This window comes from Silurus aristotelis (assembly GCF_946808225.1).
Source record: "Silurus aristotelis genome assembly, chromosome: 15".
In the NCBI taxonomy this organism is placed as follows: domain Eukaryota; kingdom Metazoa; phylum Chordata; class Actinopteri; order Siluriformes; family Siluridae; genus Silurus; species Silurus aristotelis.
Genome location: NC_139588.1, coordinates 10,305,375 through 10,332,406, shown reverse-complemented (window position 1 = coordinate 10,332,406; position 27,032 = coordinate 10,305,375). Strand labels below are relative to the sequence as shown.

At 36.6% G+C, this 27,032-nt stretch overlaps 1 protein-coding gene across 2 annotated transcripts; it reads right to left on the bottom strand.

Moving 5' to 3' along the window:
- Positions 1-16: 16 nt before the first annotated feature.
- tnfaip2a (tumor necrosis factor, alpha-induced protein 2a) lies at positions 17-13,930 on the bottom strand. 2 transcript variants are annotated; one of them, XM_083561957.1, is made up of 12 exons: positions 13,774-13,930; positions 10,977-11,126; positions 10,211-10,862; positions 9,977-10,091; positions 9,120-9,242; positions 8,119-8,207; positions 7,669-7,779; positions 7,320-7,440; positions 7,084-7,209; positions 6,818-6,973; positions 1,716-1,837; positions 17-384 (listed from the first exon to the last, which is right to left on the bottom strand). In XM_083561957.1, exons 1-12 carry the CDS (start codon positions 13,823-13,825, stop codon positions 225-227), a joined length of 1,977 nt encoding a protein of 658 aa, XP_083418083.1. In that variant the 5' UTR covers positions 13,826-13,930; the 3' UTR covers positions 17-224. The 2 variants fall into 2 exon arrangements, with proteins under 2 accessions (XP_083418083.1, XP_083418084.1); XM_083561958.1 differs by lacking the exon at positions 10,977-11,126 and having other exon boundaries at positions 13,774-13,913.
- Between the last annotated feature and the right edge of the window lie 13,102 nt (positions 13,931-27,032).

Here is a 27,032-nt window from a genome sequence, read left to right as displayed (position 1 = left end):
AAAGAAACATAATAATTATATATATATATATATATATATATATATATATATATATATATATATATATATATAATGTGTATATGTACAGTTTCTTACTAACAACAGATAGGAAATTTTTTCTACAATCTATAATTAGGTTAGTAAATGTAGTGTATGATGTATAAGCAATGACCTCCTGAGTATTATTGCAAGTTTAAAAGTTAATCTGTAGCAATAATACGGCTTTACAGCAATTTCCGTTTTATTGGCACTTTAGAAAAAAAATCTGTTGTAGGTTCAGTGTTCAGCGAATCCCGATTCTCAGTCAGGCTGTTTTTGATGCTGCGCACATCTGCTTTTGAGAGGTTCGCCTTCAAGCTCAGGAGTGCAAGGACTTGGCATTCACTGTTAACAAAAAACATGGGAAATGTTATTGCGGATCACCTCTAAATAAGAAATACAGTTTCAATACTGTGAAAGAATGGAAGAACTATATTTTTTTACGGCATTCATCATTCCTAACTTTTTTGTCTTTTTATCTGAAAGTTTCAATTCTGCTGCTAGAACCTGAATCCTAAAGACAATCTATTTATTTTACTGAACAATGGGAAATAGATTCTGTCCTAATCTGTTATGTCCCCTTTTTTATTAAGTAAGTAAGCAGGAAAAGTTGCAATTTTTTCTTTTGTCTGCTTTTAAGTTTTTTCGTTAAATGGTACTCTGTTATTTTCTTCGACTATTTTTAAGAGCTAGAAAAATATTTGGGGTTTAGTTTACTATCAGTTCTAAAAGTTGCTATCATTTCCTAATAGATTACGGCTTAAAAATGATCTATGTTAGAAGAGTTGCACTACTTAGCTTCTTTTATATCTATGTTTTCTTCTTTCTGGGATATTGTTTTGCTTTTGCTTTGTCTTTGCTTCTTCTATGATGTACTTAGAATGAGCTTTCTGCTGCTAGACACAGACTTCCAACATGATGATGTCATAATGAAGTGTTTTACTTTATTGAATCCTGATTTAGAGTCAGGTACTGATGCAGGGTAAGGAGGCCTGGGGTGCACTCAGCTTTTCAATTCATCCTGAAAATGTTCAATAGGGTTAAGGTCTTCCACTCCAACCCATGTAAAGCATATTTTCATGGAGCTGCTTTTGTGCACAGGGGCATTGTCATATAGGAACAGGTTTTAGTCTCCTAGTTCAAATAAAATTGAGTGCTAAAACATCCAAAGGCATCATATAAAATTGTGTGCCTCCAACCTTGTGGTAACAATTTGGTGTAAACCCCATATGGCTGGAAAAGTCAGGTGTCCCAATACCTTTGTCCATATAGTGTATGTTTTTTACATGAATGCAAAATACATCACAAAACAACCCAAGAAAGTGTGTCAAATTGTCCGAATGCCTGACAAATGAGTTTAAGTGTTACCACTGCAGCTGCCAAGTGCGAAAGTTAACACTCCCACTTCAGACTAGGAACCAGCTCTTGCCACATAAATGGTGTGTGTGAATCATAAGTCATTTCAGCACTTATATCTGGAAGCGTTGGAGTTTTTTGTCCAGGTTCAAATGACTGTAATAGGTCTAATCTAAAGTCACTGCAGTATTAAAAATACAAGCATGCACTGCTATGAGAGATGAATATTAATGAATTAATGCATTATCTATTGTTATTATAGTGTAGGACAACCTGGAATATTTATTTCAATGCTAACTGTCTTCAGTCATGTGTCTCACCTGATGTCCGGGAATGTTCTGGCCAGCAAAACTATCTCAAGCTGAAGGGCTCCTGGGTCCTGCAGTCTCACCACTTCTGATAATTTGGGTAAAATGCCATAAAGCCAATTATCTTCTAATCCCTGTGGGAGCAAAGTAACAATCTAGTCAAACAATGATCAATTTTGTATAATTGATTCTATTTGCTAAATGTTATTCTCAAGCATGTGCAAGGATTTATTACTGTTTATTACTGTTTCACAGCTGCTGGAAAGCTTAAAAAAACAGCTGCCTGAAATCCAGACTACAAAGCAAATCTTGGATGGAAAAATGAGTCTGGCCAAAATATCTACGCAAATTTAAACCACATCTTTGAGCTCATGTATATGGACGGGGCGAGCAGCACTTTCCTCTGAGTGTGTTTGCATGAGAAGATTTTTTTAAATGTAGTTAGCTTTATGTATCATGTATATGATTCATGATTCATACATGATTTACATTATACATGAGTAAGCAACATGTCAGCCCTCATTCTTCATTTGGAAGCTGTTGATCGGGGACAAGAGGGAACTGGCCAAAAAAAATTAAAGAAAACAATTGGTGGAAATGATTTAGTTTGACTTTAATACTCAGGTCTTACATATTCAGCCATTTTGAATATGTTTTTTTTCTTATCTACAAAATGTGATAAAACTGTGCTGAACAAGGTATTCTAAGGAAAGTGACTTATGGCTTATGCTCGCAGTTTACACAATAATAAACTTTTGTATATAAGCTACTCTTGCTTGTTAACAGCAATACTTTTACAGAAAGTAAAAAAAAAATAGCTAAATTCAATAACTACTGAAATATAATTTGGAGTATTCATGTTTCAATATTTTACATTAGTTCTGTACAGTATCTCACAAAAGTGAGTACACCCCTTACATTTCAGCAACCATTTTGATTATATGTTCTCAAGGGAAAATACTATAGAAATGAAACTTGGATATATTTAGCTTGTATAGCAATATAGAATTAGTGTCCTCTGAAAATAACTCAACATACATCCATTATTGTCTAAATAACTAACAAAAATGTGAGGACACCCTAAGTAACATTTTAAAACTGTGTCAATATTTTATGTGAGCACCATTGTTATCTAGCACTGCCTTAATCATGGAATTTTTCATTGGAAATTCAGCAGAATTCACCAGAACTGCACAGGTTGTTGCTGGAATCCATTTGCATTCATAATAACATCACTGAGCTGCTGGATGTTGGACACATGACACTTCTCCACCTTCTGCTTGAGGATGCCCAGCCTTAATAGGTTTCAGGTCTGGAGACATACTTGTCCATATTCTGCTTCACAACGTCACAGTACATGTTGGAATCTGTGTTTCCCTAAATAACCCGCAGCTCCCCAGTACCAGCAGCACTCATGATCACTCAACCCCAGACCATGATGTTACCACCACCATGCTTGACTGTAGGCAAGACACAATCTTCTTGGGTCTTCTCACCAGGGCGTTGTCACACATGCTGGACATAATCTGAGCCAAAAAAGTTAATCTTAATCTTATCAGACCAGAAAACATGATTCCAGTAATTCATGCTCTTGGACAGGTTGTCTTCAGCACACTGTTTGCGGGTTTTTTGAAAGACAGCTTCAGAAGAGGTTTCCTTTTGGAACGACTACCATGCAAACTGACTTGTTGCAGAGTGTGAGGCATATGCATTTCACTTCTGCAACCTCTAAAGTTGCTGCACTCATGCATCTGTTTTTTGAAGCCAGATTCTGCACCTGACACATAGCACGATGACTTAGCCCCTGCAAAGCCTGTTCTGAGTGGAAGCCGTCTTGAAAAACTTTGTATGACTCTGGCCGCTGTACTGTAACTCAGTTTTAGGATGTTACTAATCTTCTAATAGCCTCAGCCTTCTTTGTAGAGATCAACAATTCTAATGCTCAAATCCTCAGAGAGTTATTTTTCATGAGGTGCCATGTTGAACATCCAGTGGACATGTTGAGAGAATTGTACTCAAAGCACCACATTTTAACTGCTCTAATACAAGATACACAAATTTGTATGGTCCTGTCAAGCAGACAGAAACATGAACATGATAAAAAGAACAAGTCTTTGCATGGTTACATGGCGTACAGCAGTTATCACTTAGGGTGTATTTACTTTTCTTGACAGTAATTTTGACAATAATGGCTGTATGTTGAGCTATTTTTAGAAGAAAGTAAATCTGTACTGCTATACAAGCTGCACATTGACTACACTCAAATATACCCAAGTTTTATTATTTCTATAGCATTGTCCCTTTAGAAGATATACTACAATGTGTGCTGAAATGTGAGGGGTGTAGTTACTTTCTTACATATATACATACATAGAGATACACACACACACACACACACACACACTTTTAGCTTGTGGGAAAACCTCAAAAAGTACATTTTTTGTTACTTTTACAAGTGCAGTACTTTCGGATTACGAGAAATGGTCGTTTAATCAATGCCATTTCCTCCTGCGGAGGAAATGGCATTGATTAAACGGGTGTTTAAAAAGCAGACACGTGGGAATCCAGGGAAATTTTGAGCTAATGACTGTTTGGCTTAACCCAAACATTCCCTCTTCCTGGAAAAAAACATACAAAAAGTGTACAGCGCATCGCATTAGAATGTATCGATTTTCTTGGCATAGAAATAGTTTTTAAGTTTCTGACCCAAACAGAATGCACATAATAAAACACATGCAATCATGTTATATTTAATGTGGGTCTTTTTTTTTTTTTGCATATACACACGTACTTTTTAGGGGAATTCTGAAAAAAATACAAAGCTTTTTGCTTCATTACAGATTCCAGATGTGCGGGTTGCGTTGTCATTTGTTTTGTTTATGTGTGGTTAAAGTAGCATGCAGGAAATGTGTGTGTGTGTGTGTGTGTGTGTGTGTGTGTGTGTGTATACAAAGTTTTATTTTAAGCAGTGATGTTTACAGTGATGTTTACAGTGGATGGGGAGGGGGAGGGGTTAAGGGTTTTATATATATATATATATATATATATATATATATATATATATATATATATATATATATATATATATATATATATATATACAGTGAGGTAAATAAGTATTTGAACACCCTGCTATTTTGCAAGTTCTCCCACTTAGAAATCATGGAGGGGTCTGAAATTGTCATCGTAGGTGCATGTCCACTGTGAGAGACATAATCTAAAAAAAAAAATCCAGAAATCACAATGTATGATTTTTTAACTATTTATTTGTATGATACAGCTGCAAATAAGTATTTGAACACCTGAGAAAGTCAATGTTAATATTTGGTACAGTAGCCTTTGTTTGCAATTACAGAGGTCAAACGTTTCCTGTAGATTTTTACCAGGTTTGCACACACTGCAGGAGGGATTTTGGCCCACTCCTCCACACAGATCTTCTCGAGATCAGTCAGGTTTCTGGCCTTTTGCTGAGAAACACGGAGTTTGAGCTCCCTCCAAAGATTCTCTATTGGGTTTAGGTCTGGAGACTGGCTAGGCCACGCCAGAACCTTGATATGCTTCTTACAGAGCCACTCCTTGGTTATCCTGGCTGTGTGCTTCGGGTCATTGTCATGTTGGAAGACCCAGCCTCGACCCATCTTCAATGCTCTAACTGAGGGAAGGAGGTTGTTCCCCAAAATCTCGCAATACATGGCCCCGGTCATCCTCTCCTTAATACAGTGCAGTCTCCCTGTCCCATGTGCAGAAAAACACCCCCAAAGCATGATGCTACCACCCCCATGCTTTACAGTAGGGATGGTGTTCTTGGTATTGTACTCATCATTCTTCTTCCTCCAAACACGTTTAGTGGAATCATGACCCAAAAGTTCTATTTTGGTCTCATCTGACCACATGACCTTCTCCCATGACTCCTCTGGATCATCCAAATGGTCATTGGCAAACTTAAGACGTGCCTGGACATGTGCTGGTTTAAGCAGGGGAACCTTCCGTGCCATGCATGATTTCAAACCATGACGTCTTAGTGTATTACCAACAGTAACCTTGGAAACGGTGGTCCCAGCTTTTTTCAGGTCATTGACCAGCTCCTCCCGTGTAGTTCTGGGCTGATTTCTCACCTTCCTTAGGATCATTGAGACCCCACGAGGTGAGATCTTGCATGGAGCCCCAGTCCGAGGGAGATTGACAGTCATGTTTAGCTTCTTCCATTTTCTAATGATTGCTTCAACAGTGGACCTTTGTTCATCAAGCTGCTCGGCAATTTCCCCGTAGCCCTTTCCAGCCTTGTAGAGGTGTACAATTTTGTGTCTAGTGTCTTTGGACAGCTCTTTGGTCTTGGCCATGTTAGTAGTTGGATTCTTACTGATTGTATGGGGTGGACAGGTGTCTTTATGCAGCTAACGACCTCAAACAGGTGCATCTAATTTAGGATAATAAATGTAGTGGAGGTGGACATTTTAAAGGCAGACTAACAGGTCTTTGAGGATCAGAATTCTAGCTAATAGACAGGTGTTCAAATACTTATTTGCAGCTGTATCATACATATAAATAGTTTAAAAATCATATATTGTGATTTCTGGATTTTTTTTTTTAGATTATGTCTCTCACAGTGGACATGCACCTACGATGACAATTTCAGACTCCTCCATGATTTCTAAGTGGGAGAACTTGCAAAATAGCAGGGTGTTCAAATACTTATTTTCCTCACTGTATATATATATATATATATATATGTATATGTATATGTATATATGTATATGTATATGTATATGTATATATATATATATATATATATATATATATATATATATATATATATATATATATGTATGTATGTATGTATGTATGTATGTATGTATATATGTATATATGTATATATGTATATATGTATATATGTATATATATATATATATATATATATATAAAATTCCAACATATAATTTTTTATTGAAGCATAATTTTAAGTTAATGCAAGGTGTGTATTTTATTGCCACTGGGACTGGGACCAGGAAAAAATACCCTCTAATTAATTTATTTTTTCAAAAACCGCAGCAGCTTAGCCTTTTGGCTACTAAATGTATAGAATATATTCTATAAATTAGATATTGCATACTCACAATTTTGATGAACACTGAGTTTATTCTCGCACTGTCCTCACACATGAAGCGTGCAGCTGCCTCCTGCTCATCCTTGTCTTTTAGTTTTAGTTTCCCCTTCAACATCCTCTTGACATATTGAATCATCACCTCAGAATACAGCTGCCTCAACAGCTCCTACATACACAGCCAGAGTTTAGGTTTACTAATATTCCTAATATTTTTAAGATTTGTTATATAAAAATATATATATAATTTGATATTTTTCAGGTTTCATTGAGACTAACCATCAAGCAGGCAGACTGTAGGTCTGTGAAATGCTGGATCATATCTTCCAGGAAGCTTAGTAGATTGTCAATGATTGTATGACTTTGGGAAAACCAGGCTGGAGTCCACAGCTTACGATACTGATCCTGTAGAGAAAATTATATCAAAGTCAGCTACATTATTAATTTATTAAGTCAATGCTCTTATACAATAGGAAATACTAAATAAATATGATTTCTGAATTTATTGTAGAAACCTTGAGATTCTTGTGTATGGGGCTGAGGAAATAACTATGACAGGAGTCTCTCATCTCTGATACAGTAAACAGCATGTCTTTCTTTCCTTCTGTGAGATTGTCGTGTTTCTCTATATACTCCCTGTAGACAAACAATCATTTTACAACATTTTCGAAACATCTAGATGTCCTCTTATGTTCATATTTGTTCTTATTCTTAAGACTTTAAGATGTTGGACTAAAGTTGCATATGTCTATGTACAGAACGAAATGCTGAAGAGTAAGAATAAAGCTGTATATTCTAACTAATATTCTATACAGTATGTACTGTATTGCCATATGCACTATTGTGTATGTGTCATTATCTCACCTGAACTGCCTAATGCTATTTAGATTGGCTTTCAGGTTGTTGGGGATATTGTCAGGGATACTTTCAGGGGTGTGCTTTCCTTTGATAAGCTCAGCTATGGATTTCTTATAGCTGCAAATAGAAACAATATTTTAATGCAATATTAAAAAAACAAGTTTATTTTTAGTAATGTATAGTTAAAACATTAGTAATACAACATTAAGTATTATTAGTAGAATGCAGTAAATTATATTAGTATTGAAACAGTGTGTTTGGGGTATGGGCAGGGGCTCAGAATTCTGGGCTAATGCCAGCCAATTCCTGTTTCCAGAACAATAAACTGAGCACATACTCATTTAAATATAGCAGCACAGACTCATTTAAATATAGCAGCACATACTCATTTAAATATAGATTAATAGATCAATCGTGTTTACACAGAAGTTGACAGTGACAATAGATATTTGATACCTCTCTAGGAAGCTGTGCAGTTGATGCAAAATTCTCTGATCTGTGTTACCCAGAATTTCAATGGTTTCTTTCCTGGCTGCCTCAATAATCTGTAAACCAGAGATTCATTTTATATGATAGATTTATATAATGCATGTATCAGACAATAAGAAATTTACTCTGTAGCTAACTTCATGTGAATCACACTCATGACATCTAAAATATCTTAAATATATGCAAAATAAAATGAATTTCAAATTTAAAGTTGGAAAAACAAATAACATAAAATACGTTTGAACTTAGTATCAGTATATAAATGGGCTAAATTGTCATATATATATATATATATATATATATATATATATATATATATATATATATATATATATATATATATATATATATATATATATATGCAATATAACCATGTCATGATAGAAATTATTAGATAACATTTTCTTTTTCTTCACTTGCTAAGACAGCATTTTGCAACAAAAGCATTAAATTGAATCTGTTTAACTTTCACAAACATGAGTCACATACACTATTTGGACAAACGTACTGGGACACCTGACTTTTCCATCAATATGTAATACTTTTCCAACCCCAAGGCTGAAGGCACACAATTGTATAGGATGTCTTTAAATGTTGTAGTCTTAAATGTTGTCCATTTAAACTAGAAGACTTAAACCAGTTCGAGCATGACAATGCCCCTGTGCACAAAGCCAGCTCCATAAACTTGGCTCATGGGTTGGAGGGAAAGATCTGGAGTGGCTTGATACAGAGCTCTGACTTAAACCCTATTGAACACCCTTGTGGATGAATGACCAAGCACAAGCACAAGCACACTCCCAAAATCCAGTGAAGCTTCTTTCCAGAAAAGTGAAAGTTATTATAACAGCAAATGGGGACTAAAGGTGAAGTGGGATGTTCAAAAAGCACAAAAGAATCTTATATTCAGGTGTCTGCAAACTTCTGTCCAAACAATGCATGTCCTTTAGAAACAAAATGTGTGTTCATACAGGTATCACATCAATAGCAAGATTGGAGAAGTAGCACCCATCGATGAGCTCAGGTTTAACACTCGTCTGCCACATTTCCTCCTCTTTTTTAAGAGCATTGGACAGCCATTTACTGACCTCCACCTATAAAACAATATATACATTCACCTTGAAATATTAAAAAACATTATACATTTTTTTTTTCATTTTTATTTAAACACAAAAACATTCTGAATACTATATTTATATTTTATTGCTTTTTCAACTATTCTGAAACTAAAAAGAATCCAGCATGTTAATCCAGCAGCTTTTACTTATTCTCAAGGGGGTGCCTCATTTATACGTTACTTATTTAACAGACAGCTGTTTATGTTTTACTTACAGGATAACAAAGAATGTCTATCCTGAATAAAATTTTTAAAAGTTCGAAGGTTATAATTTCATGGGATATGGACATTTTTGTAATGTTTTTTTCTTTTATCAAACACAACTTCACAAATTCGATGAGATCGTTTATATTAATTTTAGGTAGGATAATAATGGTGACATTAGCACTATGAAATAACATAAATGACAAATCAATTATATGCTTCAAATCTTAACAATATTTCTGATTATGGTTTTTCAAAATGTTGGTATCATTGAACTCCCTCATAAAGGAAGCTTCACCAAAGTTTCTGAATTAGCTCAGCCAAATTGTCTTGTTTCAAGCAAAAACTCCCTATTAAAAACAGATTTGGGAAATATTTTCATACACTGGCATTAATTTTATAATTTGACTGTATGCTATAAGCTTTTACCTAATCTCCTTGAGACAATACAAATATGTATTCAGTTCATGATATTACATGGGTCCAAAGTCTATCATTTGGCATCACCTCTTTGTGTGAGAGATACTGCTCCTCCAGCGATTTCAGATCTTTCTCTGGTAAGAGAGCTTCTAATGATTCTGTGTTGATGTGTGGCTTCAGTTCACTATGTTGCAAAATATCCCTGGAAAGTAATAATCATCATTACAGTATTTAAAATGAACCCGTTCACTACTCAACCAAATTATGCACATTTTTGAATAGTAGACATCCAATGAGCATGCTTGAGCACTTGTCCCTTACTTTGGATAATAAACATAAATCCACGATAGTATGTAGATACAGTCTTGTATTTCAGTGGTGGTTTGAGCCAACTCCATCAGTTTTGTTGAGAACGCTTGGTGGTAGAGCTGAATATACATGTTACATATATCAAACTCTGGAGTGTAACATTGCTGCACATCTCTAACAACTTGGAGCAGGTCCTTTTGAATGCGTTTGCCCATCCGACATACCTCTCTCTTTAGAGAGGTGGACAGCCTATCTGCACCATTCTCTTCTTCATTGGCTTGTTGCAGCCGAACCTCTACTATGTTCTTTAGCAATATGTCATGGATCTCTCTGCATTTTAGGGGCCTCCAACGTGGACACTTCTCTGCTGCTTCTTCCTTCCAGTTCCTGTCTTGCTCCTCCTGTTGACTTATAGCCTTTAAAGCATTACACAGAATCTTCGGATTCTCCTTGTTAAAGGAATCCTGGACTGCCATTCTTAAATGAAGCATTAAAATTTCATAGTCCTTCTGCAAACTGTCCTCTTCATCTTCAGGGCAATTCACTTCTGTATTTGATGATTGTTGCTTAAAGAGTTGCATTTCCTTTGCTAAAAGTTGCTGGCTTGCTTCTGCCAAAAGATTCAGTTTTACATTCTGGTTGAAATCCAAAATTTCTCTGGAATCTGAAAGAATGTTAGAATAATGTATTGTTACATCTGTGCTATTTTAATGATCATAACCTGTGCTGAATTCATTTTACAAACAAGTACAAATATTTTTAATAAACGAAAACCTACCCGGAGTGCATGTTTTTGGCTGTTTTTTTTTTTTTTTCAGCATGTGTAAAATGTTTCGCTTATTTTTGCTTTTCTCCTGTGCTGGACCTTCATTTAGGGACTCCACATTGTTTGAGCAAACAAGGTCATCGTCATGAGCTTCTGCTTCACCTGTAAAAATTTAATTCATGAACCAACAGGCAGAATGTATGTAGCTGTCATATATGTAGCATGTTTTTGTAAAGAGGTGTTGTCCTTATCCTCTTTAGTCTGGATGACATTGTGTGCCAGTTTTCTAAAAAGAACTTCGAATTTTGACCACAGAACAGTTTTCCACTTTGCTACAGTCCATTTTAAATGAGCCTTGGCCCAGAGAAAACACCTGCGCTTCTGGATCATGTTTAGATATGGCTTCTTTTTTGACCAATAGAGTTACAGCCGGCAATGGCGAATGGCACGGTGGATTTTGTTCACCGACATTGTTTTCTGGAAGTATTCCTGAGCCCATGTTGTGATTTCCATTACAGTACCATTCCTGTATGTGATGCAGTGCCGTCTAAGGGCCCAAAAATCACGGGCATCCATTATGGTTTTCCGGCCTTGACCCTTACGCACAGAGATTGTTTCAGATTCTCTGAATCTTTGGATGATATTATGCACTGTAGATGATGATAACTTCAATCTCTTTGCAATTTTTCTCTGAGAAACTCCTTTCTGTCCATCTTGACTTCTGAAAGACACTGCCACTCTGAGAGGCTCTTTTTATACCCAATCATGTTGCCAATTGAAATAATAAGTTGCAAATTGATCCTCCAGCTGTTCCTTATATGTACATTTAACTTTTCCGGCCTCTTATTGATACCTGTCCTTTTTTGGAATGTGTAGCTCATGAAATCCAAAATGAGCTAATATTTGGCATGTCATTTCAAAATGTCTCACTTTCAGCATTTGATATGTATCTATATTCTATTGTGAATAAAATATAGGTTTATGAGATTTGTAAATTATTGCATTCCTTTATTATTCTCAATTTGTACAGTGTCCCAACCTTTTTGGAATAGGGTGTGTAATATAATATAATAAAAATAAAAAAAAATTATAATAATAATTTTTGCTGTGATAATCAAGTGTCTATAATTGGCCATATAGTATCTAATAAATAGTTCAATAATGCCACATATAGAATTAAAAAATCAACACTAAAGATCCAACCTTGGAGGTGTCCATGCTGCTTATACAAATTAATTAGTAAAAATTATTTTAAAGTGGTTATATGTTATATGTATATCTGGTTATATGTTATATGGTCTGTACTGTATAAATATTATATATACAGTACAGACCAAAAGTTTGGACACACCTGCTCATTTAAAGAGTTTTCTTTATTTTCATGACTATGAAAATTGTAGAGTCACACTGAAGGCATCAAAACTATGAATTAACACGTGGAATTATATACATAACAAAAAAGTGAACTGAAAAAAAAAAAAAAAAAAAAATATATATATATATATATATATATATATATATATATATATATATATATATATATATATATATATATATATATACATATATTGTTAACATTATCAGTAATATTATTCTTCATTTTAAGCTGAGAATAAACTTTATTTCTTTCTGAGAATAACACGCAAAAAAAGTTATAATAAGAGAAATTACTCATTATTTTTTGCGTGCTATTCACTGTTTAAAATGGAGAATAATATTACTGATAATGTTAACAATATATGAGTAATCGTATAATTTCCTACTTATACAATAATATTACTCAATGAATACATTACTTCAACAGTGTGCGTTTTGGGAAAACTCCAGCACTTTTTAGACAGTCCCTAAGAGGTTCATCTGATTGTTATACAGTTATGTGATATTTATGAAGCTCCTCTAACAATGATCTGTATAATCACGTATAGTCACACGTATTCATAAGCATGTCTGCCCGTATGGTGATGAACTCACGCGAAAGTAATTTCATCTATGTTTCTTTCTAATGCTCTTCGCGGACATCTTGCTTTTAACGCCAGTCACTAACCGGGGAACAGAGCCGGCAGACTACAGAACTCCAACTCCCCGAGCAAACCTCTGGAATGACACGTTGATGGATTTTTATTTATTTCTTTATTAATATTATTTTTGGTTGGAGGTAGGTAATTATTATAAAATTGCAAGCAGTGCGCAATGCTTACTTTAGAAAAAAAAAGTAAAACAGCTCTACGAGTCCTTGAATAGGGAAAAAAAAAAAAAAAAAGATGTAGGGCTGGAGCTTGTTCAAGATTTTTTCCCCCCCAGAATACTCTGTATGCGTGCAGTCTATGTGTGGAGTTCATGCCAGAACAGAGAAAATCCCGCATATATAGCGACTATTCTATTTAAAAACGAAAGAGCTACACTAATGGACTTTATTGCATAAAAACCGCATTTTGTGTCTAATACAATCAGCTGGATAACCGCATTCTGGAGAACAAACACGCATAAAAATGGTATTTGATATAGTTTGTATTATATGCTTTATCATTGCCTGCATCTGCATCATTTGATCATTAAAAACTAAACCAAAAACGAAACAAAAAAAAAATAGGAAGAAAAGTTTTTCGACATGCAGATAATACGTTTTTTTTTTATTTTTTCTTTGTGTGGTGAACCATCATCATCATCATCATCACCATGGTTATGATACTGATCCTCATCAATATTATTATTATTATTATTATTATTATTATTATTATTATTATTATTATGTAGTATGATAAGTTATGTACAAAAGCTATTTAAGCTACATAAAAAAGTCTTTCCTGACCTTTACTTCTCCTCCGCATGGTTACTGTGGGTAGATGGAAGGTTTTCATCATGATTCATCCAGATTGCTTTTTCCCGGAAACTCTTCTGTAAATCAGTGCAGTCGTGTTCCCTTGCTGTTTGTGGGACTGTCGCTTTCTGAGAAGATACTTATACATATATTACCACCCCCGTTATGTCATCAGGGAGGGGAGTGTTGTGGAAATGCCCACAGAGAAATAGAAGTTCTTTCATTTTCAGTTTTCCTGCATGTTAATCATGGATTCCCCCATCCTGAAACTCAACCCTGGAAATCAGGATTCCTCTGGAGTTGAGATCATTTTAAAACACTGGTGCTAATTTACAAGCACAACTTTCCATTCTTTACAGTATGGCACATTTTGTGCAGGATGTTTTCTAGACAAAAAGGGTTAAAATAGATCCAATAAAATGTTTTTGTGCATCATAACAATTTGCGATACAGGCATTTGTGTGGATCTTTATTTTAAATGTTTATACCATGTAACCTAAAGAAAGTGACAAAATGACCATGAGCTTTTTAAGAAGAGCACTTACTCATAATTACACTGTCTGTTAACATCCAAAAGAGGGTGGGTTTCCTTTAGAGTCTGGTTCCTCTCAAGTTTTTTTTACGTGTGTCTTTTCTATACCACTGTCACCTTGAGTTTGCTCATAAGGGATATAAAACTATATTTGGGTGTCTATAAAGTTGTTTTGCTTTATCTTTATAGATCTTGCTTTGTGTACAAATGCATTGTCTTGCTGCGGCAGGTTAGATTTGGGCTCTTAGTTCCAATAAAGGGAAATCTTAAAGTTAGAACTTTGACAATTGAATATTCTGTTTGCTTTGTGACAACATACTGTTTTGAAAAATCTTTTGAAAGAGCTTGAAATCTTGGAATGTATTCCTCTAGAAACAGGTTTTGCTTTTAAGATTTTGGGGAGCAGTTTGTTTGTGGGTGACAATGCATTTACAGTGGGGTCATTTTTTTAAACTCAATTGGCATATTAAGAATCGTCAGAGTTAAAAAAACCTGTATGGTGAATTAGTTGAGACGTGGATGGGATGTTTTGCTGGTTTCCACAAGGATAACAAATAAATGTTTCCATTTGCTGATTATTATCTATTGTCTATAACAAGCACTTCCTGTCTGCCATGTCTGCCATTTAATATGCACTTGTTGTTCATTGTGTGTGGTCTGGAACATTTGTCTACATGCTGATTTTTGTTATTTAAAATTTAAGACTTTCGATTTCTCGTCCAAGCGTCCTTAGTTCAAATTCCAACTCCATGAGGCCCTTATGCACTAGAAAAACAAGATCAAGTTATTCTGGATAAGAGTGTCGGCCAAATGTTATAAATGTTTGTGTAAATACCAGTATGCATATCATGAAAAATACAGCAGTTTCAAAAACAAGTCTACTTTTTTTTTTTTTTTATTTCACATGGACTCTGGTGAGACACTTCAGTTTGCTCTCGCAGCTGATCTACATTTTAAACCCATATATTATTTAAAAAATCTATCAAAAATTAAACATGATTCTGGAGAATGTGTGAATGTTTTATTAGCTAATAGATTTCAATATTTGGAACAGGTTTTAAGCTGCATGCCAGGCTGGTTTAGTTAAATCTAAATATAACAAAGTATAGAATTACGAATGCCATAGTACAGTATTAATTACTGGCTAAAGTTATTCAGAACTTTCTGTTTCTGTTGCTAATCTGGTATTGCTGGAGTTGAAGGCAGCATTTTACACCAGTGACCATGATAGTTTGCTGCACAAGTTCAGTCGATTTGAACAGATAACTTCATGCCTGTTTTTAGATAATAAATGGCTGTATGTCACTAGTTTGTTAGCACTAATACAAATACTTCAAAGCTTAAATAAATCTCATATAAAACTCTGTTTTTGCTTTCCCTGTACAGTCAGGTAATTCACAAACATAATGTTGGCTATCAATTATAAATACTCAACCCCACTCAGCAGCACAGCTACATGACATTAAAGAAACATGGGGAAAACTACATTCTGATCAAACATGTACTCTTAAATTATGTCACTGGTTTTATATAAATCCTCACGGCTAGCATGCAAAAAATAAGAGATGTAAATGACATTAGCTGCTGTTTTTTTATATGATGTGTATGTAGCATCTTTAAAACTCTTTTCTTTCAAGAAAGATATGCAACAATACACAAGAGCATTGAGTATTAGGTGTAATAATAAGCCAATAAAATATGGTGTTACTTCAAGGCAAAATACTGTTTTTGGGTGGTGATGGCTCAGCTGACTTTGATGAATAAGGAACTGAGAGTGCATCACTTGGCTCATTTTCTTCAACAGAGCTTCCATTATAGCTAAATAACTAGTCATCATACTCTAGGAGCAGCATAATAATGGCCAATTCAGAGCAAGGCTGAGATGATATATATACTTGAAGATGACAATAACTTGTTATCTTCTTAGACATTATTCACATAACTGTCACTGCATGCGAACCTTGGGGTAGACCAATTGTCTTTCTCACCTAACAACATTAATCTAAACCTTCTTTATCTGACTTTTAACTTCCTTTACAAAATTAAGAGGCTAAAGCTCTTCCTGTCCACCGATGCCTTTTATATTGTTGTATATTCAGTTTATAACCTTCCCAGATTTCTCCCACCCAACCCAGTTGCTATGTTTAATCCACTGCCTTTCTGAATTTTCCATAAAGGATTTAAATGGCCAGTTATTACTGATTACAAATTACATAACAAATAGACCAGTGCCCAGGATGGACTTCCCCTGGCTGTCTGTCAAAAAAAATCTCATGTCTCTTCCAGTAGAGTTTTCTTTGCTTGTCATCTTTAAACAAGTTTAATCATCTTTCGTTTATACTGGTCAAGGTTGAAGTGGATCTCAGTAGTACAAGGTATGATTAAATCCTCTTTTGTGTGGGACGAGAGTTTGGTATACATTTATGTACATTTATTGCTAATTTTCAACACTTAATGCTGGCATGTTTTTTTGGAAGAAGGAGAAAGCCAAAGAATGTAAACTCATGCAAAGTAACACAGGGTAATTATATATAGTACAGTGGGAAAAGAAAATTGTGGATTTAGAATCATAGTATAATTAGCAAGACAATACATGGGTTTTTACAAAACCCACTGCACATAGTGTTACAAATATAAGACAGCCTTCTGTAAACAGTCAGAGGTGGCAAAAGTACACACATCCTTTACTTGAGTAGAAGTACAGATACTCATGTTTTAAAATACTCGGGTAAAAGTTGAAGTACTGATTATACTTTTTTACTCAAGTGAAAGTAAAGAAGTCTTGGCTCTGACATGTACTTAAGTAAAAAGTAGTTATTACTTCTACCTGTTTTAGCTGTTAACTGGACCTCACATCATATTAGATGAAATTTGGTATGTTTTGCTGTGCTATCTGTATATTTGTGTGTTAGATAGATGGATAGATGGATAGATGGATAGATAGATGGATAGATAGATGGATAGATAGATGGATAGATAGATGGATAGATAGATGGATAGATAGATGGATAGATAGATAGATGGATGGATGGATGTGATAGCCTAGTGGGTTAATTTCAGGGTCCCCACAAGAATGAGTTTGAGAGTTTGATTCCTGGTCGAGCTGGTGGTTGCTGTGTTGGTAAATAAAACTTCTGGACCTTGTCCCCTCTGAAAACATTTCAATTCTGTCCTCTCTGTGTTGGATTGATCTTGATTTCCAGGTCTTTAATGAAAGATAACTCCACCAAATAAAAGACACTTCTGAGGTAGCTCAGTGGGTTAAGGCTTGTGCCTGAACATGGTCCTTAATATAGTCCACGCTGGTGATAAGGTTTCAAAGCCAGTCCTACATGCCTTCTTTCTTACTGCGCTGGCATGAAACAAAGTATGAACCCTCCAAAAAGCACACATGCTTTTCAGCAGTGGTCGCTCAGTGGTTTAAGGCTTGTGCCTCATTTAAACATGCTTCCCAGTCTGATCTCTTCCATGGTTCAGTGGGTTAAGGCTGGTGCCTCGCTGAAGTCCTAGACTTAACACTTGACACACACTCATTACTCATCTCAGCCCATTCCATAATCATTTATTTATTATTATTTATACTTTACCATACTACACTGTTTACATGCTGTTTTTTGCACCATTGACTCTATTATACTGTTTATATGATGTTTTTTGCACCTTTACTGTTTCTTATTACACTATACTGTTATTATACTATACTGTTTACATGCTGTCTTTTGCACCTCTTGACTGCTGCTGTTTTTTGCACTACATTGTGTCTGTTTATATTCACTCCCAGGTATAGTTTTTACAGTTCTCCTCATACAGTACTGTATATTCAGAGTATACAGTAGGTTCACTAGTTGGCGTAATCTCCGGTTTTGTGTCTTGTCTTGTGTTGTCTTGTGTTTTCTTTCTGCACTGTCTGTCTGTATTGTATTTTGTCTGCACTGTTTGCAGTAGGTTGCACTCAATGCACTTTATATAGCTTGCTGTTGTTTAGTGTAGCACCAGGGTTCCGGAAAACCGTTGTCTCGTTTTTACTGTGTACTGTGCACCACTGTGTATAGTAGAAATGACAATAAAAGCCTCTTGACTTGACTTGACTTGATGGTGAAGATCAGGGTTTGAATCCTGCTTTTTGTCTGCTAGTTGCGATGTAGGTTATGTTCCTGCTTCCTAAATCTTTCTTTAGCTTTATATTCTTGTGTTGATGGTTCCTGGCATGTCTTCCCTGATGGTTCAGTGGGTTAATCAGGTGTCTTGCTTTTGGTGGGGTTTAGGGTTTGAATCCTGCTTTCTGCCTGCCAGTCACGATCAGGATTCACTCCCTACATCTTTCTTTAGCGATATTATTTTTGTTTTTAATGGGTTGAAAAGAACGAGAGACCTGCTCTTAACAAGCTTCCTAGCCTGTCCTCACCGATGGTTCAATGGGTTAACGTTGTTATCTTGCTGGTGGTGGGGATCATGGTTCGAATCCTGCTTTCTTCTTGCTGTTTACAATGTGGGTTCAACTTGTTACTTACATCTGTATTCGCTTCCTACATCTTTCTTTACCGTTAAATTCTTGTGTTGATGGTTTGAAAAGAATGATAGACCTGCTCTAATCAAGCTTCCCCATCCTGTTTTTTTCTGACGGCTTAGTGGGTTAAGGCTGGTACTTTGCTAATGTTGGTGGTCAGGGTTCAAACCTGGCTTTCTGTCTGCTAATCATGAGGTAGGTTCAATTCCTGATTCCTACATCTTCATATTCTTGTTTTGATGGGTTAAAAAGAAAGATAGACCTGCTCTAAACAAACTTCACAGCTTGTCCTTCCTGATGGTTCAGTGGGTTAATGCTGGTGCCTTGCTAATGGTGTGAATCAGGGTTCGAATCCTGCTTTGTCCCTGCTAGTCACGATATGGGTTTGCTTCCTACGTCCGTCTTTAGCATTATATTCCTGTGTTGATGGTTTGAAAGAAAAGATAGACCTGCTCTAAACAATCATTGCAACTGGTCCTTCCTGATGGTTCAGTGGGTTAAGAGTGGTATTTTTTCGCTGTTGGTGGGGTTCAGGGTTCGAATTCTGCTTTCTGTGTTTCTGTCTGGTCTAAATTTCTTGCTTTGAAGCATGAAACGAAGGATAAACCCCCCAAAAAAAGGTGTGTTGTGGGACTTGATGGCTTTGTGATAAAAGCCTTGCCTCTGAGCTCAGAGGTTGCTGGTTCAAATCTGGCTTGTTCCCACACTGGGTAAGCTATGTGGTGAGCAATCGAGTGGTTGATTGTAAACAAAGGCTATGAAGACCTGCTGCTTCACAGCCTCAGGTAAAGTGAGGGTGATAGGATTTTGGCAGAATTTTTCCCTATATATGCAAAACTAAGTCGATACGTTTTTGCTTCATAACCCCCTGCTTTCAGCATCTCAGATAATGGGGGGGCAGTTGGATGTCCACATCCAACCTTCCACGCAGCCATTCCTGACACCTTCCTCACTATGGTCACCGGAATCTTCCATACTCTTAACTTTGAGCCCTGGCCGGGGTTTGAACCAGCAACCTCTCAACCCAGAGGCAAAGCTCTTCCAATTGAGCCACAGGATCTCCTACAAGAACCTGATTTTTAGGACCTTTTTTGGTTCTTTTTTGAAACTTTTTAAACAATTTAAAGGAAAGCTAAGAGGTAGGAATCGAACCAGGTGAGTCAGATAGCAGCGACTACTTCACTGACCATTACACTAACACAGGAGAGGCAAGCAAGCCTTTGCTTATTGGACTCTTGGCTTTTCTATGGTTAGGAGAACCCCTGTTTTCTCTTAGATCATGATGGTAGAGGGTCAAAACTCCTTCCTGTACATTTTCTCAGTAACCGGAAGTCTATGAGAAGTGACTCAGGTACAAGAACCACATCTCCAACACCTGCACCACTGATATACCATGATTTACCAGCAAACAATTTTAATGACCTTTCATTGTTCTGTTTTTTAAAACTTTTTATAATGTTCAATATGAAACTAGAGGTAAGAATCAAACCAGGGAAGTCTTTCATCATAGATCACTAATGGCATTACTTCAAAACTCAAAACTTTGTTAGACATGTAAATAAGCAGGAAAGACAGAGACAAAGACAAAGAGACACAGACACAGCTTTAGAAAGAGTGAGAAACAAATAGACAGCAAGAGAGAGACATATACAGTGAGACAGAGACATTTACTAAAAGAGACACAGAGACAATTAGATAGAGAAAATAGAGAGAAAGATAGCGAGATATAGCCACTTCCTGTTGGAAGTGTTTATCCCGAGCGACTCTTAATGATCTCATTTACTAAATTAGCAGTAGTGAGTTAAGAGTTTGCTCAGGTGCTCAAAACTGGCAGCTTGGAGGTGTTAAACATGTATCATATGTACAGCATGTGATATTCATGTAAGCATATGTACAGTGATTAAATATAAAGGCTATATCAGTGCAGAGACGTGTGGACATCATTAAGAGCCTTTGCTATGTTTCCACACGGACAGTTAATGAGGTGATACCGGAGAGACTGCACTGCTTCAAGTCAAGTCAGGAAGCTTATATATAGAAAATTATAGACATTTTACAGATTTAAATGATGTATTGTTTTTATCTGTACGATCAATAAAGACAGTAATTTAAGTTTGTGTTGCCATTATGAGAAAAAACCCACAAAACGCCACCTAGAGGGTTAATTGTGTGAATCATGGCGGATTTGGTGTTTGATTTGAGACTTGGCTCATAAATAAAACAGAAGTTTACTGATTAAAAATATTTTTATCTGGAGTTTATTTATTTATTTTATATCTAAGTAAAGAAAGGACGTCGTGGATAAATGTATTTTTTGCCAAAGGTTTTAATTTCGCCTCTTTTTTATTTAGTTATTTATTTATGTATTTACATTTTTTAATAAAAATGGTGAAACAGAAATGCGCGGTGAATTGATGCGCGTTAATAAAATGTATTGCCGTTTAAAATAATTTTAATTTTGACAGCCAAATATACATATACATACAAACGTGTGTGTGTGTGTGTGTATATGTGTGTGTGTGTGTATATATATATATATATATATATATATATATATATATATATATATATATATATATATATATATATATATATATATATACAGTGAGGAAAATAAGTATTTGAACACCCTGCTATTTTGCAAGTTCTCCCACTTAGAAATCATGGAGAGGTCTGAAATTGTCATCGTAGGTGCATGTCCACTGTGAGAGACATAATCTAAAAAAAAAAATCCAGAAATCACAATGTATGATTTTTTAACTATTTATTTGTATGATACAGCTGCAAATAAGTATTTGAACACCTGAGAAAGTCAATGTTAATATTTGGTACAGGAGCCTTTGTTTGCAATTACAGAGGTCAAATGTTTCCTGTAGTTTTTCACCAGGTTTGCACACACTGCAGGAGGGATTTTGGCCCACTCCTCCACACAGATCTTTTCTTGATCAGTCAGGTTTCTGGCCTGTCGCTGAGAAACACGGAGTTTGAGCTCCCTCCAAAGATTCTCTATTGGGTTTAGGTCTGGAGACTGGCTAGGCCACGCCAGAACCTTGATATGCTTCTTACAGGGCCACTCCTTGGTTATCCTGGCTGTGTGCTTCGGGTCATTGTCATGTTGGAAGACCCAGCCTCGACCCATCTTCAATGCTCTAACTGAGGGAAGGAGGTTGTTCCCCAAAATCTCGCAATACATGGCCCTGGTCATCCTCTCCTTAATACAGTGCAGTCGCCCTGTCCCATGTGCAGAAAAACACCCCCAAAGCATGATGCTACCACCCCCATGCTTCACAGTAGGGATGGTGTTCTTGGGATGGTACTCATCATTCTTCTTCCTCCAAACACGTTTAGTGGAATTATGACCCAGAAGTTCTATTTTAGTCTCATCTGACCACATGACTTTCTCCCATGACTCCTCTGGATCATCCAAATGGTCATTGGCAAACTTAAGACGTGCCTGGACATGTGCTGGTTTAGGCAGGGGAACCTTCCGTGCCATGCATGATTTCAAACCATGACGTCTTAGTGTATTACCAACAGTTACCTTGGAAACGGTGGTCCCAGCTCATTTCAGGTCATTGACCAGCTCCTTCACTGTAGTTCTGGGCTGATTTCTCACCTTCCTTAGGATCATTGAGACCCTACGAGATGAGATCTTGCATGGAGCCCCAGTCCGAGGGAGATTGACAGTCATGTTTAGCTTCTTCCATTTTCTAATGATTGCTCCAACAGTGGACCTTTGTTCATCAAGCTGCTCGGCAATTTCCCCGTAGCCCTTTCCAGCCTTGTGGAGGTGTACAATTTTGTCTCTAGTGTCTTTGGACAGCTCTTTGGTCTTGGCCATGTTAGTAGTTGGATTCTTACTGATTGTATGGGGTGGACAGGTGTCTTTATGCAGCTAACGACCTCAAACAGGTGCATCTAATTTAGGATAATAAATGTAGTGGAGGTGGACATTTTAAAGGCAGACTAACAGGTCTTTGAGGGTCAGAATTCTAGCTGATAGACAGGTGTTCAAATACTTATTTGCAGCTGTATCATACAAATAAATAGTTTAAAAATCATACCTTGTGATTTCTGGATTTTTTTTTTAGATTATGTCTCTCACAGTGGACATGCACCTACGATGACAATTTCAGACCCCTCCATAATTTCTAAGTGGGAGAACTTGCAAAATAGCAGGGTGTTCAAATACTTATTTTCCTCACTGTATATATATATATATATATATATATATATATATATATATATATATATATATATATATATATATATATATATATATGTATGTGTGTATATATATATATATATATATATATATATATATATATATATATATATATATATATATATATATATATATGTGTATATATATATGTGTGTGTATATATATTAATACAAAACGAATAAAAAATTTTGTTACCTAATGAATGTATCCAGGCTGAAGATCCACATATAGAACACAAGCAGAGAAAAGATAATGATGATCAGGAATGTGTCTGATCTCAGTCATGTTTCCATCACTGACTCCCTCTGTCTTATCCACATTAACCCTAAACTTTTCACTGCCTTCTGCCTGCTGATTCTTGGATTGAAAAAGACACGCAGTAACAGGAAATTGGTTGTTTGGCTGAAATCGGCGCGCAGTGAAAATAAAAAAAAAATATTTCACCAAATCAATGGATTAAAACTAAAGTAACGAGTCTGTTTTGAAAATGTAAGAAGTAGAAAGTACAGATATTTGTGTAAAAATGTAATGAGTAAAAGTAAAAAGTTGTCTGAAAAATAAATAGTGGAGTAAAGTACTGATACCAGAAAAATCTACTTAAGTACAGTAACGAAGTATTTGTACTCCGTTACTTCCCACCTTTGTAAACAGTGTAGTAAAAAATGATAGATAGATAGATAGATAGATAGATAGATAGATAGATAGATAGATAGATAGATAGATAGATAGCTAGATAGATAGATAGCAAAAATAAAATAGAATAAAGTTAAAAGTTTACATATGTGGAAATGCAGATGCATATATAAGTGTGGGTGGGTGGGTGTTTTACAATCAATATCTAATTTTCTAAAGATATGTTTTTCTTATTTCAGCATACTTTATCAAATGTCTTTATTCCTTCCATCCTTCATTCATTCACTCCATCAATATATGGAATTATCAGGATTTTCTCCTTTTAAGAGAAACTTTTGAATCTGGACATAAAATGATAAAGAATTTCACTAAACTGTCTTAAAAACAGAACTGGCAGTGATTTCACGCATGCGCCAAACCAATTGAGTTTTACAATGCATTACAAATCATATTTCGACACTACAAACTGTATTTCAGGTGTAAAGTGAGGGGCCACATTGAAACTGTGCTTAAAATGCAAGGTGGAGATTAAACAAGCTTGCGGTTGCACTTAATATTTTAGTGAGGAACTCAGAAACTCAGGAATTTTAAATGTTACACACGTACAAAGGATTGAATTCGGTACACATGTGCACCCAACCAAAAGGTCTGTACCGAAATGGTTTGGTACGAATATATGTATCGTTACACCCCTAATTGATAGATGGATGGACTTGAAAGAGTAGAAAAGTGCTAATTCAAACATACACCCATTTCCTCATGAACCCAGTTCATAAAACAGCATGGTTCAAAATGGTTCATGGTTAATGTATCATTTGAATTAGATTCTCTGTTTCACTTCTGCTATTAAAACTTTTCTGAAATTTTTGCGTAGGTCCTGTTTTTTTTTGTTCAGTTCTATCCTGTGTCATGTATGTAATGTAAAATGTAATTGACCTCATAGCAATTTTGCATGATTCTGCATTTCACCAATGGCAGTTTTTACTAGTTTCTTTTGTTCCTATTTTCTCACTGTTAATTTTGTAACCTTGTACCTACTTTTTTTTATTACATTAAAAAAGAAAGAACTAAACAAATCCCTTGAGTGTGTGAGCACACTTGGCAATAAAACCCATTCAGATTCTATATCTGAATCATTGAAAACGTTTGGGAATTGAGCAGCATTCTGTAGTTAACAGAAAATTAGGGCAAGGGACATTGATCGTTTGATCTTTCACTAGACCCACATAATGCCAAGTAACTTAAAGTAAAAACCTTTAAAGACCACAAACACTTTCAGTATCACTCAAATATTTCAACTAAAGTCTGGAAAGGTGGTACTAACACGAAAGAGGTGGAAGTACATATTGCAATTCTTCTTCTTCTTTCGGCTGCTCCCATTAGGGGTCGCCACAGCGGATCATCAGTCTCCATACCACCCTGTCCTCTACATCTGCCTCTTTTACACCAACTACCTGCATGTCTTCCCTCACCACATCCACGAACCTCCTCCTTGGCCTTCCTCTTTTCCTCCTACCTGGTGGCTCCATCCTCAGCATTCTTCTGCCAATATAATTCATGTCCCTCCTCTGCACATGTCCAAACCATCTCAATCTCTCCTCCCTCACCTTGTCACCAAAACATCCTACATCTCCCTTATGCTTAAAGATCGGTACCAGCACACTTCTTCTCCATTCCTCAGGCATCTTCTCACCTTCCAAAATCCTGTTAAACAATCTGGTTAAAAACTCCACTGCCATCTCTCCTAAACATCCCCACGCTTCTACCGGTATGTCATCTGGTCCAACCGACTTTCCACTCATCATCCTTTTAAACGCTGCTCTCACTTCCTCCTTACTAATCCTATCTACATCCTGCTTCACCAGCTCCACATCATCCAACCTTCTCTCTCTCTGATTTTCCTCATTCATCAGCTGCTCAAAATACTCCCTCCACCTTCTTAACACACTCTCCTCACTAGTCAACACATTTCCATTTCCATCCTTTACTGCTCTAACTTGCAGCACATCCTTCCCAGCTTGATCCCGCTGCCTGGCCAATCGGTATAAATCCTTTTCTCCTTCCTTAGTGTCCAACCTCTCATACAGCTCCTCATATGCCTTTTCCTTGGCTTTCGCCACATCCCTCTTTACCTGCTGCCGCATCTCCTTGTACTCCTGCCTACTTTTCTCATCACTCTGTCTATCCCACTTCTGTTTTGCCAACCTCTTTCTCCTTATGCTCTCCTGCACTTCCTCATTCCACCACCACGTCTACTTGTCTTGCTTTCTATTTCCAGATGTCACACCAAGTACTTTTCTAGCTGCCTCCCTCATCACCCCTGCAGTAGTTGCCTAATCATCCAACACCTCTTCAACACCACCGAGCCTCTGTCTGACCTCTTCCCTGAACCCTTACACTACACTCTGCTTGGGACCGGCACTACGAGTGCACTGGCTTGTTTATCCATAATGGCTGGGTTGGAAGTACATATTGCAATTAATTAGGTTAATTGGCAGTTACATAAGTGGGTATAAAAATAGCATCCAAGAAAGTCTGAAAACTTTCAGATGTGAAGATTGGCAGAGGTTCACCAATTTGTGAAAAGCTGTGTCTACAAATTGTCAAACAATTTCAGAATAATGTTTCTCAATGTAAAATTTTAAAGACTTTAAATATATCATCATCTACAGTAAATAATATCATCAAAGGTTTTAGAACATCCAAGGAAATATTTGTGCACAAGGCTGAATAGTAATATTGGTGCCCATTATTTTTAGGCCCTCAGGCAGCACTGTATTAAAAACAGGCAGGATTTTGTGATGGACATCACTGCTTGGGCTGAGAAGTACTTTCAAAAATCTGTAAACACACTTTGCAGTTCAATCCAAAAATGTAAATAAAAGATCTATCATTGTCAGAGTCGTGACCGCGGCGGAGATCAGGGGCCCAGCGATGCCCTCGGCGGAGAACAGAGGCTTAGCGGCACCCTCAGCAGAGACCGTGTGATGCCCTTGGAGGAGATTAGTGACGCCCTCTGCGGGAGTTTGGAGCAGACCTGGGGGTATGATGCGTCCACGGGGGTTGTCAGGAGCGCATTGACGCCCTGGGCGGGCGTCTGCGGCGTTATGGCACCTACTGAGGATGGCGGAGGCTTGACAGCGTCTACTGTGGCTGTCTGGAACATGACAGCGCCCACTGTGGCTGTCTGGAACTTGATGTCGCCTTCAGCAAGTCCCTCTGAAGGCGCCGTCGCACTCCAAGGTCCCGCTGAAGGCGACATCAAGCACGATGGCGCTTTCGGCGGAGTCTTGGACCATGACGTAGCCTCCAGGGGACTCTGTGACCGTGTCAGCGCTCTCGGAGGGACCTAG